Raw genomic sequence first — 14,603 nt, forward strand, 5'->3', positions numbered from 1 at the left:
TGTCTTCAGTTTCTCTTCTCCACAGGTACCTTTACAAAGCTGTCACTCAAGGTCATCTGAAACACTCTTGCCTGTGGGCTGGGGTCAGTGCAGCTCAGCAGCAGAGCACTTGCTCAGCATGTATGAGGCCTTGTGCTCAACCCAAAGCCGTAAAAGGAGAGGACGAGAGGAAGGAGGAAGGGAGGAAGGAAGGAAGGGAGGAAGGAAGGAAGGAAAGAGGGAGGGAAGGAGGGAGGGAGGGAGGGAGGAAGGAAGGAAGGAGGGAGGGAGGGAGGGAGGGAGGAAGGAAGGAAGGAAGGAAAGCCGGCCAAGAGGGGTTGGGGAGCAGGGAGGAAGGGCACAGCATAGACTTCAATGGATGACCCTAATTCCCGGGGAGAGGACTCTCCTCTGCCTACTCCCTTCCCACAGACACAGCATGGGAACTTAACAGTGACAGCTCTGTGCAAGGCACAAAACCCACCTGAATGAGTAACACTGCTCTTGTCCTCAAGAACTGAAATAGGATTCTACCAACCCAAAGGAACACTCTGTGCCCCAGCTGCCACCAACTATGGGGGAACTCATGGAACGCAGGTGCTCTGTTCACACTGCTGGCCCACTCGAGGCAGAGTGCTCAAGGAGTCTTAAAGGCAGACCCCAGGTCCTGGCAGGATTAACCACCCTAGGTATCAGTTTCTTATCTGTATGTCTGTCATGTGGATTAACCAAAAAGCAGAGAGAGAACTCATGGCCAGGCTGAGAACAGGTGGCACCAAGCCGCCATCCCTCCCTGTAACTTCCGTTTGCTGGAGGACTGGAGAATCCACTCACCTCCGAGCCTGCTGCAGGAGGTCATCCTTGCGCTGGACTAACATGCGCTGTCTCTCATCAGCAGACTTGGAGAAGCGGCTCCCCCGGGCCTCAAAGTCTTCCACCTCACCGGGCTCCACTTCTACCTCACTGAAGTCCAGGGTCTCTTCCAGGCGAGGACTGAGGTCCAGTGGTCCACGCTCCGTCTGGACAGAGAGGCAGCTGTTAGCACAGGCCTTTCCCTCCCAGAGAGCTTCCTCCCTTGCCAGGCATCTCTGCACAGGCCTCTGCTGGACCACAGGGGCCTTCTGCCAGTCAGGAATCCGAAGCAGGAGACTTGGGCTCTGGGAAGGCATACCAGCTGGCGTGGCTCACATGATGCTAAGACTCATGATGCTCACTGTTAGTGGAGTAAGTAAACGGCTGCCAGCATGAGAAACATAATATGCACCTCCAACCTGCACTCTTGGAACAGAACAAGGTAAACTGCTGGTCAGCACTCCAAATTTTTTTTCAATTCTACCAGCTGCTTAAGAATTTAAACAAGTCACCGGGCGGTGGTGGTGCACGCCTTTAATCCCAGCACTCGGGAGGCAGAGCCAGGCGGATCTCTGTGAGTTCGAGGCCAGCCTGGACTACCAAGTGAGTTCCAGGAAAGGCGCAAAGCTACACAGAGAAACCCTGTCTCGAAAAACCAAAAAAAAAAAAAAAAAAAAAAAAAAAAAATAGAATTTAAACAAGTCTTATCTGCTGCATGTCCCCAAATTGAAAATAATCAAATAGGATCTTTTGTGAAAACAGATACAGCAGACTGTGCATTTAAAGGGTAACACAGGACTTTCCTGGTTTGGGCTGAAGCTCCAACAGCCAGGACACTACTCACATAGCCAAACGTCTTTAAGAAGGTACGATCCACCTACATTGCTCCTGCTCCTAGACTCAGACTTACATGGGCCAGAGCCAGCCCACCACCCACCTCACGGCTGCAGCAGAGCTGAAAGTCTATTTCATATAAGTGTTTCCACTTCAGTACCTGTTCGTCTCCCACCCTTTGCCTCTCTCTGCCTTCAGCCAAGCCCGAGTGGATTTTAAGACAGCCATATGGAACTTGGCCCACATAGTAAGTCTGGGCTTAGTGAGACTTTGTCTCCACAGAGGGGAAAAAACAGCCAGGGATGTAAGTTAGTGGAGGACTTAGGTAGCATGTGGGAAGCCTAGGGTTTCATCACCAGGACCACACCCACACCCATGGGGGGTGGGGGTGGGGCCGGTGCCTAGATACCCATCAGTGGGGTATTATTCAACTGTAAGAAGAAAGAAAACATGGAAGGTTAGAGCTATGAGGGCAGCCTCATTCATACCCACTGGAACCTGGCAGCTACAAAGTCTCAAAGAAACTGGCGGGAGCAAACGGAAAAGCGGATGGGGTGTGATGGCAGCGAGTGGGATGCCTGATGACAGTAGGCACACACGTCTCAGAGCTCAGGTGACAGCTGTACAGAGGGAGGCAGCCTCGACCTGTTGATAGACCCTGCCCAAAAGGATCACTGGAGAGGTGATCTGCTCCCAGGAGAGGTACAGGTGGGTGTTCTAAAGGGCCAACAGAAATGCAAACCAAGTATGAGTGAGGCTTCTGGTACTATAGGGCAGTAAGAATTAACAACAATACAGACCCAGCCATAAAGCCTCACTCTAACCCTTTGAGGGGCAAAAGAGAGCAGCTAGTCAGTAGAGGACAAGGAAAAAGAAAGCAAGGCAGAGCCCACCTGGTTTGCCTCAGCCCTGCCCTGCCATGTCCTCCAAGTCACTCACTGCTGGCACATACGGACAGACTCCCATGTGGACAGACTTACCACCAACCCCAGAGCAAATAACTACTACTAAGTCAGGCTGGAGTAGGCCTCTTGCTTTTGCTTCCCTTTCAGTGGTTCAATTAGCTACACTGGGAAGAGGAACAGATAAATAACGGGGTCCAGTGGCCCCACCTTCACCTCTGCAGGACTGACAGAGTCTGAGGTTTAAACAGGGGCAAAGGTTACACATAACTATGCAAGTACAATTAATCTGGTCAAGTTATGGTCATAGCCATCTATCAGACTGGCGTTTTAATGAACTGTTAGCCAAGGACTTGGCATTTCTTGTGCATGGCAAAGTTCCAAAAAAATTCCTTGCTTTCATTACACTAATATATAGATAGATAGATAGATAGATAGATAGATAGATAGATAGATAGATAGATTTGTGTGTGTGTGTGTGTGTGTGTGTGTGTGTGTGTGTGTGTGTGTGTATATATATATATATATATATATATATATATATATATATCCCCAGAACGCTTTATGGTAACTCAGAAAATGGCTGGGGAATGAAAACAAATCAACATGTTGTTCCCTCACACGGCCCCAAGGCAGTCTCATATTCATAATTCTGCTAACTGTCCGCAATCAAAAAATGCAGAAATTGACCCCCTTTCAGAAGTCATGCAACAGTTTTCAATGTTTTCTGAGACAGTCTCACACAGGCTGGCTTCAAACTCATGCTCCTCCAGCCTCAGGGTCCTGAGAGCCGAGATTAGAGGAACACACTACCACGGCCTGCTCCAGTCACAGACGTGCCTATGAAAATGTTAACTCTAACCGTGGGGCCTAGCAGGTAATCCGCAGATGATATCCAGCCTATTTCTGCCTTGCTCGCTGCTTCCTAGCCTGTGGTATAGGAATGTCCTTCATCACAAAATTCTGTCACCATGACTCAACTAGTCCACCCCACCTTCTCCACTACGACAGCCTGAAACCCTCTCCAACTGTCGCCAAGTGAACAGTTCCTCCTCCCTTACGCTGTTGCTGCCAACAGCAAGGTGACTGTAACTAACACCCAGGGCCACACTACAGTCTCGAGCTCCTAGGGAGCTGACCTCACCTGGACAGAAGCTTCTCCCTCCTCTGGATCAGTGCTGGGCCTTTCCACCGGGCTGTTGAGTGCAGGCCGCAGGCTCTCTGACCGCTGGAAGCAAACACAGCAGGCAGGCAGAATGAAGGAACAGGCACAGAAAAAACCAGGGCACAGAGGGGCAACAGTTCTCAACACAGCTCACAACTTGAGAGGTGAGACCCAGGACTCAGAGGCCCACACAGGAGTGCCATGTTTGAGTGGTTAGCAAACTGCTCCACAGTCAGCATCCGTCAATCTTAGCAACCGCACAACAAAAACAATGACAAATGTCAACTGCGCCAAGTGAGCACTGTTCTGGTTTTCTCATCAACTCTCCTCATGCGCTAGGATGCAGGTACATGGTCAGTCTCCAGGTCAGGGTTCTCTGGATCCTGCCCATATATTCCCTTCAAGTCTGAGCACCTCCATACCCACCGGCTGGTTTATGAATTTAACTGACAACTCTATCTGGCCATGTGAGGCAACTCTGCCACCTCCAAAAGCAGCTAACAGACAGACAGACAGACAGCTGAGACCTGAGGGACCATAACTAGCTCCTCAGCCCAGCTGACTCCAAATGCTGTACTCTTCCAAAGAGCTCCATCTTTTCAAATTTTACTGATAGATTTCTACATATCTGCACCAACTGTACAGAGTAACTTTTGGTAGATGACTATCTGGCCATATATAAAGTCTCAGTGTTCCTCTCTCACTATTTCTTGTGCCTATCAAAGAAGTCAAATGAGGAGGCAGGAACTCTGACCTTTTTACTAAAGTCCAAAGTCTAAACTATACCTAGTAGACACCTGCAATACAATGTACAATCAGCCTTACTTCCCAGTCCAGGGATCCATAAACCACAGCCCAAGGACCACGGTCACCCCTCCCATCTATTTCTACAACAGTGTTTTACTGGACCGCAGTCTCGCTCACCGACATGCTCACTGCAAGTGGCTGCTTTAGTTGCAACGAACTATGGAACAGCCGAGCCTAAATACTCACTCTTTGCTCTTAAGGGAAACGGATGTCAACCTTTGACAGGAGCCAATGGCATTCCCTTACAGACCTGCAGCAAAGGCAGGGTGATCTGGGCACGATTTTGTACAAAAATTACTCCTGTTATCTGTGCTTATCTTTAGTGGGTCTGTTCTCATGCAGGATTTGAACAAAACAAAGTTTACAAAACAAAGTTTACAGAAACCCTTCCTCAAATCGTAAGTAATATCTAGGTATTAAAATTAAATCTTAGGGAAAAAACGAAATACATTTGTCCTGTATAAAGCCCTAATTCTACCTGTGTGGGAAAAGGAACTTGAATCCGTCCTTCTAAGATGTTGTCTGTTGTTATTTCCACGGAGCGAGTCATCTGGAGGTCCTGGAGCACAAGGTGGTATGGGACCTGGGGGAACATCTCTTGAATTTGATGAGCCTGGAGGAATACAAAGAACCCACAGCAAAGGTCACTCTCAGCAGCATGCAAAGGTCAGTGTGTGTGGCAGGTCCTGGACACAGAGGGTGACATCACACCTTGAAAGCACAGGTCAAGGCAGCCACTTTGGCTCAGCAGATTACCTGCACATCACTGTCTTCATTGTTCCAAGGTACCAGACCTCTGGAACGGCATCAATTTCAAAATAAAGGGCAGAGAGAAATCTAGTGGGACCCCAAGACAGGCTCAAACAGAACCTTCTCGTTTTAAAAGGAATCATTGAAAAGATTTACTTATTTTATGTGTGCCAGTATTTACCTACATGTATTGTATGTACAAGGGATCATTTTAAAGTCCGACGTTCAGATATAGCATGTATAGTATTCATGTCCACTATGCAAGGTGAAGGAAACCTGACTAAGTAGAGGAAAAGAAAAGCAATGCATAAGGCTGGGGGTGCTGCTCAGGGGAGTACTTGGAGGGGGCCCTCGGTGGGTGACTCCAAAAGGGCCGTAGAAGCATGGAAAAGAAGACTAGATCAGCTCTGAATCTTGACTGAGTACGGTCTGCACAGCTCTGTAAGCTAAATTTGAATTAACCAGAGCACATTTTTACTGTATGTAAATTATACTGTAACTTAGAAAAATTCAATTAAAGAATGTAAATTTTTAAATAGAGTACTCACATATGAAATTCTAAAATATTTTTTTAACTTTTTAAAAGTAGCCGGGCATGGTGACATGCTACTATAACCCTAGCATCCAGAGGCAGAGGCAGGAGGGTCTACAAGTTCAAGACCAACCTAGGCACATAGTAGGATCATGAAAATACCTAGTACTGCCTTAGAACTGTGATTTTCAAACTATCCTCTAGATCCATCTCAGAGTGCACTTGGGATTTTAGGCATGTGTATAAGAAGGGCAGACGAACGCCCAAACAATGTCCATACTTCAATCCAAGTACCCTAGAACTTGTGTGTGTGTGTGTGTGTGTGTGTGTGTGTGTGTGTGTGTGTGTTTTACACATATATAATTTAGAAATGTTTACATTCGGAGCCGGGCAGTGGTGGCACACGCCTTTAATCCCAGCACTCGGGAGGCAGAGGCAGGTGGATCTCGGTGAGTTCGACGCCAGCCTGGTCTACAAAGCGAGATCCAGGATAGGCACCAAAACTACACAGAGAAACCCTGTCTTGGAAAAAAAAAAAAAAAAAAGAAATGTTTACATTCTAGGTTTCAATTGTAGAAAAATCTCCATAATTTACAGAGAGAAAGGAAAAAAAACAAAGGAGAGAGAAAAGGAAAGAGAGGAGAAAAGCGAAAGGAGAAAGGCAGGAAAGATCATTGCTTTGGGTACAATACAGTACTACGGGGTATCAGGGCCAAAGGAACAGAGCACCACCAACTGCACTAGGAAGGAAGGTGTCTCAACACTAAGACTTGACAGAACAGGTCAGTTCTGTCCAAAGCTTTGCTGCATCACTGAGGGTAGACAACGGCAAGATGTTCAGTGCCCAGAGGGCCCCAAGGCTCCACAATCATTGCAGACCCCGTACTGTTTGTGGAGTGGAATATTCACCCTAATAAAACCAAAGCCAAGTGGGAAGAGTCTCTACAAGCAGATTAAATTATTCTCTTCTCACCTGGCTCTCCACCCCCAATTAAAAAGAGAAAGAAGAAACAAAGCTGGATTCATTTTATTAGACTAACACTTTCTACCAGAAAATCCAATCAGTTAAATATTGGATTTTAATTAAAAATGTGTAGTTCCAGTAAGTTAGTTGTGCTAAAAATAGTCAATTTCAGACCATTCAAAGAACTAAAGAACATACAGGGCCCCCTAAGTTTTTAAGCCAACTCCCTCTCAGGGGGCTCACAGCCCCTGGCTTGTTGGCGTCCCCCCCAACCCCCCAGTGGCCACACTAGGCCATCCACTCCAGAGCGCCCATACCAAGACCATGGTGATGGTCTCAGAGAGAGCAGGAGCAGGAGGAGCCAGCAGGAGCCACATCTCCTCCATTTTCCATGCTGGCTGTGACCAAAACCCACTACAACCTGTCCCTTCGTCCCTGGCTTTTTCCCTTGGCACCCTGGCTTCAAGTCTGTCCACAGTGCAGCTGAGCCAGATCGCCACTGTTTTGTTGAAGGCAGAACACTCCCCCACCGCACGCATGTTACACTTCCTCTCCCTGTACATCTTGGTACACATTCAAATTGCTTCTAACATCTGCCTACTGTGAGCCAATCTTTTCTTTTTCACCCAAACACCTCGTCTGCAGCTCTATCCACCCCTCCTTCTATCAGTAAAGCCCTCTTCTTCCCTGCTCCCCTCCAACCCCACCCTCCACCTGAAGGATGATGTGACCCTTTCAGTCAATATTTCTACAGGTTTTGTACCCTCAACCTCTGCTTATCCAAAGATCACTCCTAGTCACACACTCTTCATTAAAAATAGCCCGTGGCTGTGCTCTCTAATCACAATTCTAAGGAAGCTGTAGCAGGAGGATCATTAATTCAAGCCAACCTGGATTAGAGACCCTACCTCCAAAAGCAGGGAAGCAAGGGCCAGGGTGTGTAGTGTGTTAGCAAAAGACTTGCCTCGCAGGCACAAGGCCCTCCAGCATGCAGAGATGGAGGGAGAAGAAGAGAGGGGAACAGAGGCATGGGGAGAGAAGAAGGAGCCCTCACACATAAGTAATACCCAGGATTAACCCCCAGGAACTCCGCCTGGGTCCTGCAGGAAATAGCTGAGAAACATCTCTTCCTGCTTCCAGCAAGGAAGGGAGAAACTCACCAACCAGAGTACCTCTTTCTTAACAAAGTCTGCTCCAGGAAAACTCTGTTAACCAGAGCCTACTCTGCTGGGTTAGGCTGTGAGAGTCCAGATGACCTAGGGGGGGAAAAAACCCCAACTCCACCTGGCTCTACCTCCCTAACTCTAACTCCAGGGCTCTCCAGTCACTCTGCCTCTCCTGAGAGTGGACAGGAGGCTGAGAAGCATTTGAAACATCCATATCCCAGGCCTCTGGCTCACCAGCTAAGACCTGATCCCTAGACACTTTCATCAAGATCAATTTCCACATTAGCACAGAGCACGATGGGGAAAAATATAAACTCAACAACTGCACAATCTGAAAAGACATGACAGGGATGTCCAGACTGGGAATTGAATGAGTTAAAGTCTACACTGACTCCTTTACCCATTAGAGCCCTTGGTGTATATGCTAACTAGACGGCGTGAAAAAACAGATGAACAAGGTGAAGCAGAACAGCTACAAGTCCTACAGAAGAGCCAAAGGCAAAGCTAGCAAGCAAGCCCACTAGAGCAGAAATGCAGGCCTGTCCCAGCTGCAGGAAGAACCCTGGTCTTGAGGGTACTGCAGGACTTTGAACCCCAAAGACAGAGACTCAAGACTGGAAATGACAGCAGAATATCTGAAGACTGAGGCAAGTACAAAGGTGAACACATGCAGGATAAACACTCAGAGGGAAAAAGCAAGGGGAGAAGGAAGTACTCAACCAACAAAGGACAACTTCCCCCACACTAACGTCAGGTACCAAGTCAGCCCAGGAGCTCCCGGAACACTAAGTTGCCCCAAAATAAGCAAAATAGTAAAATAAATAAAAACCATCCAGGCAAATCATTTTCAAGCTACAGAAAATCAAAGGGAAAAACCAAAATCCTTGTAAGAAGCCGAAAGGGAAAAGAGCTTCCCTGCAGAGAAGCAAAGGCAAGAACTGTGTCCAGCTTCTCTTCAGAAACTAAACAAGCAAGAGAATAGTGAATAGGTGAAGGAAAAGCCAACAGCAAAAGCAAACAAACAACAAGATCCAAGAAACCAACAAACGAAAAAGCATCTAGAACTGCCTGCGCATCCTGCTGAGGTATCCTCAGAACTGAAGAGGAGCTGCAGCAATGACGTGGTGGGTAAGAGCTGTACAAGCATGAGGATCAGAACTCGGATCCTGACAACCACAGAAAAAGCCAGGCATGTGAGGCCGTACTGATCTGGGTGGCCTATGCTGCCACCTGGAGCCATGGAGGCATCCGAGCCTAGGGCCATGTCTGGGTCCATGGCCCTGCAGCAGCCAGGGTCTGGGGTGATGTCCATGGTTCCTGCTACCACCGAGGGTTGTGCAGATGACCAGGTCAGCCACCTGAGTCCATGTTGGTGTCTGAAGGCCATGCTGCCACCAGGGCCATACTGATCTGGGTGGCCTGTGCTGCCACTGGAGCCATGATGACACAGGGCCCAAGCTGCTTAGGAGGGCCATGTCTGGATCCGTGGTGCTGCTACAGCTAGGGTCTGTGATGATGCCATGGCCCGTGTTAGCACAGGCTGTACTGAGCCAGCCCTGCCCTTCACTGGCCCTGGGAGAGCTGGCCCTACCCCTCATTGTATACTGCAGCAAGAGAGTTGGCCCTGCCCCTCAGGGGATAGCTCACACACACACACACACACACACACACACTCAAGAAAGATGGCCCAACCCCTCACCACAGACATGCACCTCACCTGGCCAGCACACTAGAGCACACTAGAGACAGAGGTTAGCTGACCCTGAGGGCATGAAAACAGGAGAGCTGACCGACTGACTCCCTTGGAGGCCATATGGTGGCCTGGGCGACAGAAAGATGTTCTCCCCTCCTTATCCACCGCCAACAAATGAGAGAACTTTAGCCCTGCGCCCGCCCCCACCCCAGCACACTAGAGCTGACCCTGTTTGTCAGGGATGCATGTGAGCCAGCCCTGAGGGCCTGAGAGCAGCAGAGCTGAGCCCCCCCCCACACACACACACACCCTCTCTTATGCCTCCTAGAGCAATGGGGAAGAGCGGGCCCTGCATCTCACCCGGGCAAAACAGTAGAGCTGTCCCTAGTGATGTGAGTGTGGGGACCCAGATCTGAGGGCCTGAGAGCAGGAGAACTGGAACAGCTCCTTGCCACAGGCTACAGTGGGTGAGCTAGCCTGAGGCAATAATGAAAAGTTTGCCAGAATAGTGATGAGGGAAAGCTGTCGGGCTGACCAACCCAGCTACCACCCAGGCCGAGAACCAGGGCTATGGGTTGGCCTACCTCAACATCTGCCTCATCTATGAACTGCTGAACATGGAGGGGACAAACCTGTGGATCCAAAACAGCAGAATCTCCATGAAACAGAACAACAGGACAGCCAAGAGGAGCCCCAGTGAGAGCCCTTTACAGGTGGGACAGCGGAAGCCAGAGGCGTCAAGCCAGACCAATGACTGGCAGTGAACATTTCCAAGTAAAGATGGACTAAAGGGTAACTGTGAGACTCAACAGGCCACACTACAGCATCCATGACGAGACTCTTTTCTTTTTTCTTTTTTCTAAATAGAGAGACCCTGTCTCAAAAGAAAGGAAGGAAAAATGAAGAGAGGGAGGGAGGAAGGGGGAAAGAACAGGAAAGAACTCCCTTTGACAAACAAAAAAATAAGGTAGCCAAGCATGGTGGGCCACACTTTTAATCCCAGCAGAGGCAGGTGGATGTCTGTCAGTTCTCCTAACTTGATTTCTAGAGTGAATATAATCTCAGCCCAAATCCCAGCTACTTTACATATATGGGCAAAGTGATTCTAAAGGTTATATGGGAAAACCCAAACCCGGGATAGAGCCAATACACCATTGAAGAAGAAAAGGAAGACTAGAGGACTTATGCCACAGGACTTCACGAGTACATGCTAATGAAATCAAGACAGGGCTGGAGAGATAGCTCAGTGGTTAGGAGCATGCATTACTTTTCCAGAAGGACCCAAGTTCAATTCCTAGCATCCAGCTCCCGGAAATCTGAGACCTCTGGCCTCCATGGATAATAACCCCACCACACACACATATACACAAGACTAAAAATAAAATAAACCTTATTTCAAAAAAAGTACAAGCATTAATGAAGTATTATACATCCAGATAAAGGTATATAATTCACTCTTCAAAAAAATGAGCTACTGATCCATGATAAGGCATGGGGGAATCCTATACACAAAATAGTAGGTCAAATTCAACTGTCTGACATTCCAGAAAAACAAAGCTATGGGGATGGGTGAGGCAGAGCACACAGCTTAAGGCAATGAAAAATGCCCCAGATGGTACTATAATAGTTGCTTTACCTGACTACATAGCCATCCAAACTCACATGTAGCAGAAAGGTGTGTAAGAATCTCTATACTGTCCTTAAGTCTGCTATGAACCTCACTCTGCTCCAACAAGGTAACCTCCGAGTTCCCAGGACGTCCTCACCCAACACCTCAGCAGCTGGGTGCACTGTGCAGTTCCTGCAGATCAATAGCCATCCTGCCAGTCTCTCAGCTTACAAAAAACTACCCTTCTTGAGGAGACTCCTGGCTTCCCTGATGGCATTACAATTGCTAAGCTGAGTCCAGTCTAGTGACGGGGACAGACTTTCAGCACAAATTTCTTCAATGGAGAAATTAAGGCTGGCCAGGTATGGTGGCCCATGCCTTCGGGTCCAAATTCAGGAGGCAAAGGCAGGCCTGTTCTACATAGAGAGTTCCACACCAGACAGGAGACCTTATCTCAAACAAACAAACACACAGCTTCAGAAAAATACCAAAAAAAAAAAAAAAAAAGTATTTGGACAATCTCCTTGAGCCAACAGCAATGCCCCCAGGCAGAAGGAACAAAAAGTATACTTGATGGTTCTTACACAATTTTTACATCATTCACTCCTGTCAATAATTCCTTCTCAATTTCTTGCTCAAATCAAGTAGTTTCAACGTAGGCTTAAGTCACGGTTACGTAACTCTAGTAGCACACATTAAAGGTTAGATTATCTGCCACACAAGTAAATGACAGCAAGTTTTCAGACCAGTTTCAGCTGCCTAAGCACTCACTAGTCGTCACCAGCACATTAGCTTATTGTGTCTGTGAGCTGCCTCCCCAACCAGAAACCACCATCCTTCAAAGACACACAAGTGTAGGGCTCAGTGATGGCATGCATGCACAGCAAAGGGAAGGCCCTGGATTCAACTTCCTGTAAAGAGGGAGGGAAGATAGAAGAGGGAGAAGGAAAAGGAAAGAAAGGGAAGTGGTCCCTGAAAAACTCTGCTGTTCTACTAGGAGAGAGAGAAACCAGCAGGGTCATACACACTATACACATGTCCCAGAACTCTTCACGCCCTCACGACTTCTCACCTTAAGCAGTTATCGGTTCTTACCATGGCATTTAGCTGGGAGTTGCTTGCCTGTGTGATGCCAAGAATGTTGGTAGTGTGCATCACTTCAACTGAAAAACTTGGCAGCCAGCTCGCAATCCGGGACCCTACAACAAGTCAGAATCCAACACAGAGTTAGTGCCCTGCTCCCTGCTCCAGTGTCATCTATGTAGTCCCTCATGCCAGGCCTTTCTGCCAAGTGCTGTACCAGGTTATTTTATTCTGTCCTCACTAAAGCCGACCTGTGCCTCCCACTCCTCTAGAGATAGGACTCTGGGCCTCAGCCGTGGCCTTTGGTCCCTGAGGCACTGAGAAGTTAGCTAACACATCCAAGATCCCACAGGTTAATGACATGGCAGGGTGTGAGGCCAAACATCCACTCCACCTTAATCCATTCTCTCAGCAAAACCCTAAAGGGTCCTATGACTCTACCTGGTACAACAGCTGAGTTTCACTCCCCATTACAGCCAGCACAGAATACTCCTAATGAGGAGGACTCACTTTCACAATTACCTTCATGAAGTATTTTCTGCTTAATATTGCTGTGGATATTGCTCTGTATGCTGTGAATGCGTTGCTCTGATTGGTTAATAAAGAAAGTGCTGATTGGTCAGTAGCCAGGCAGGAAGTATAGGCAGGACAAAGAGAGAGGAGAATTCTGGGAACAGGAAGGCTGAGTCAGGAGTCACCAGCCAGACACAGAGGAAGCAAGATGTGAAGGCAGAACTGGGAAAAGGTACCAAGCCATGTGGGTAAACATAAATAAGAATTATGGGTTAATTTAAGTGTAAGATCTAGCTAGCAAGAAGCCTGAGCCATTAGGCCAGTCTTAATTAATACAAGCGTCTATGGGTTTATTTGGGTCTGAGTGGCTGTGGGCCCAGGCAGGAGCTACATAGTATGATTAAAGATTTGACCTTGGTCTGGACATTGTGGTGCATGCCTTTGTTTTTAATAGGTATATGAGTGTTTCGCCTCCATTTATGTCTGTAAACTGCGGATATGCAGTGACCTTGAAAAGGCCAAAAAGGGAATGTTTGATCCCCTGGGACTGGAGTTAACAGATGATGGTAAACCATATAGGTAACCATATAGGTGCTAGGAACCAAACCCAAGTCCTCTGGGAGAACAGGCAGTGCTCTTAACCACTCTGGAGAGCCTTCTCTCCAGTCCCTGGTACACATCTTTAATCCTAGCACTTGGAAGACAGAGACAGGAGGATGTCTGTGAATTTGAGGTCAGCCCGGTCTACAGAGTGAGTCAGTCCCAAGCCAGCAAGAGCTACACAATGAGACAATGGCTTGGAGGCAGGGGAGGGGTTATCTTAGTCTTCAGATTAAAAATTCAAAAGATTCTATAATACTAGGTTTGTGGGTAATATAATCATGATGGTGCTGTTTCTGTTATTTTAGGAAAGGGAAGCTCAAAATACAAAGCCATCATGTGCCAGCTATGAAACAATTCAATATCAAGCTTCATGTATAGGGGTTGCTTCAGTCCTTTACAACCAAGTAGCAGCATGGGATACAAGACGTCTTGCCAAATAAAACGTAGTTAATATACAATGGTTGTTTATTTCAAGAACACACAAGGGACAAAGTGACTTTGTTTGACTACATTTGTACTAATAGCAATTAATAAAATGACAGCTTATAGAACCAGGCTCTATCTCCGAAATCCGCTAACACACTGCAGAAGCTGTACTAGCAAGCCAAGTCTGGTAGTGCAGGCCTGTAATTCTAGCTACTTGGGAGGCTGAGACAAGAGAATTAACAAGTGAAAAGCCAGCCTGGGAAACATAATGAGATCCTGTTTCAAAACAGCAGGAAAAGGGCTGAGAATACAGCTCAGTGGTAGAAGGCTTGCCTGGCATGTGTAAGGCCCTAGGTTCAAGTAAGCACTGATAGAGATCAAACTTGTGCCTGGTACAGTTCTCTTTATGAGACAGGGTTTCTCTGTGTAGCTTTGAGCCTTTCCTGGAACTCACTCTGTAGCCCAGGCTGGCCTCAAACTCACAGAGATCCACCTGCCCCTGCCTCCCAAGTGCTGGGATTAAAGGTGTGTGCCCACTACACCTTCTTAATTAGCAGAATCAACCAACCCCTTGAGGCCCCTCCCAAGGCATTTCAGACACGTGCCTCTACTCCCCTTGGACCTTCCAGAACTGCACCAACACTCTCACCACATTTCACCCTCAGAGACCTAATCAGAGTCTGAACAGCACCCCTCCAAAGAAAATTCCAGAGTGGGGATTCATG

The 14,603-nt window shown here is 47.7% G+C and overlaps 1 protein-coding gene across 1 annotated transcript in view; it reads right to left on the minus strand.

The window, feature by feature from the left end:
* The window catches only part of Amfr (autocrine motility factor receptor), a 42,872-nt gene that overhangs the window by 230 nt on the left and 28,039 nt on the right, over positions 1 to 14,603 (minus strand). Inside the window, exons 10-13 of the mRNA XM_059264561.1 lie at positions 12,349 to 12,452; positions 5,018 to 5,152; positions 3,712 to 3,795; positions 814 to 998 (exon numbers count right to left, since the gene is read on the minus strand). Of these exons, the coding sequence (XP_059120544.1) occupies positions 814 to 998; positions 3,712 to 3,795; positions 5,018 to 5,152; positions 12,349 to 12,452 (508 nt within the window). The remainder of the gene's footprint in view (positions 1 to 813; positions 999 to 3,711; positions 3,796 to 5,017; positions 5,153 to 12,348; positions 12,453 to 14,603) is intronic.

The sequence above is a fragment of the Peromyscus eremicus genome, chromosome 5 (assembly GCF_949786415.1).
Source record: "Peromyscus eremicus chromosome 5, PerEre_H2_v1, whole genome shotgun sequence".
NCBI classification, from domain to species: domain Eukaryota; kingdom Metazoa; phylum Chordata; class Mammalia; order Rodentia; family Cricetidae; genus Peromyscus; species Peromyscus eremicus.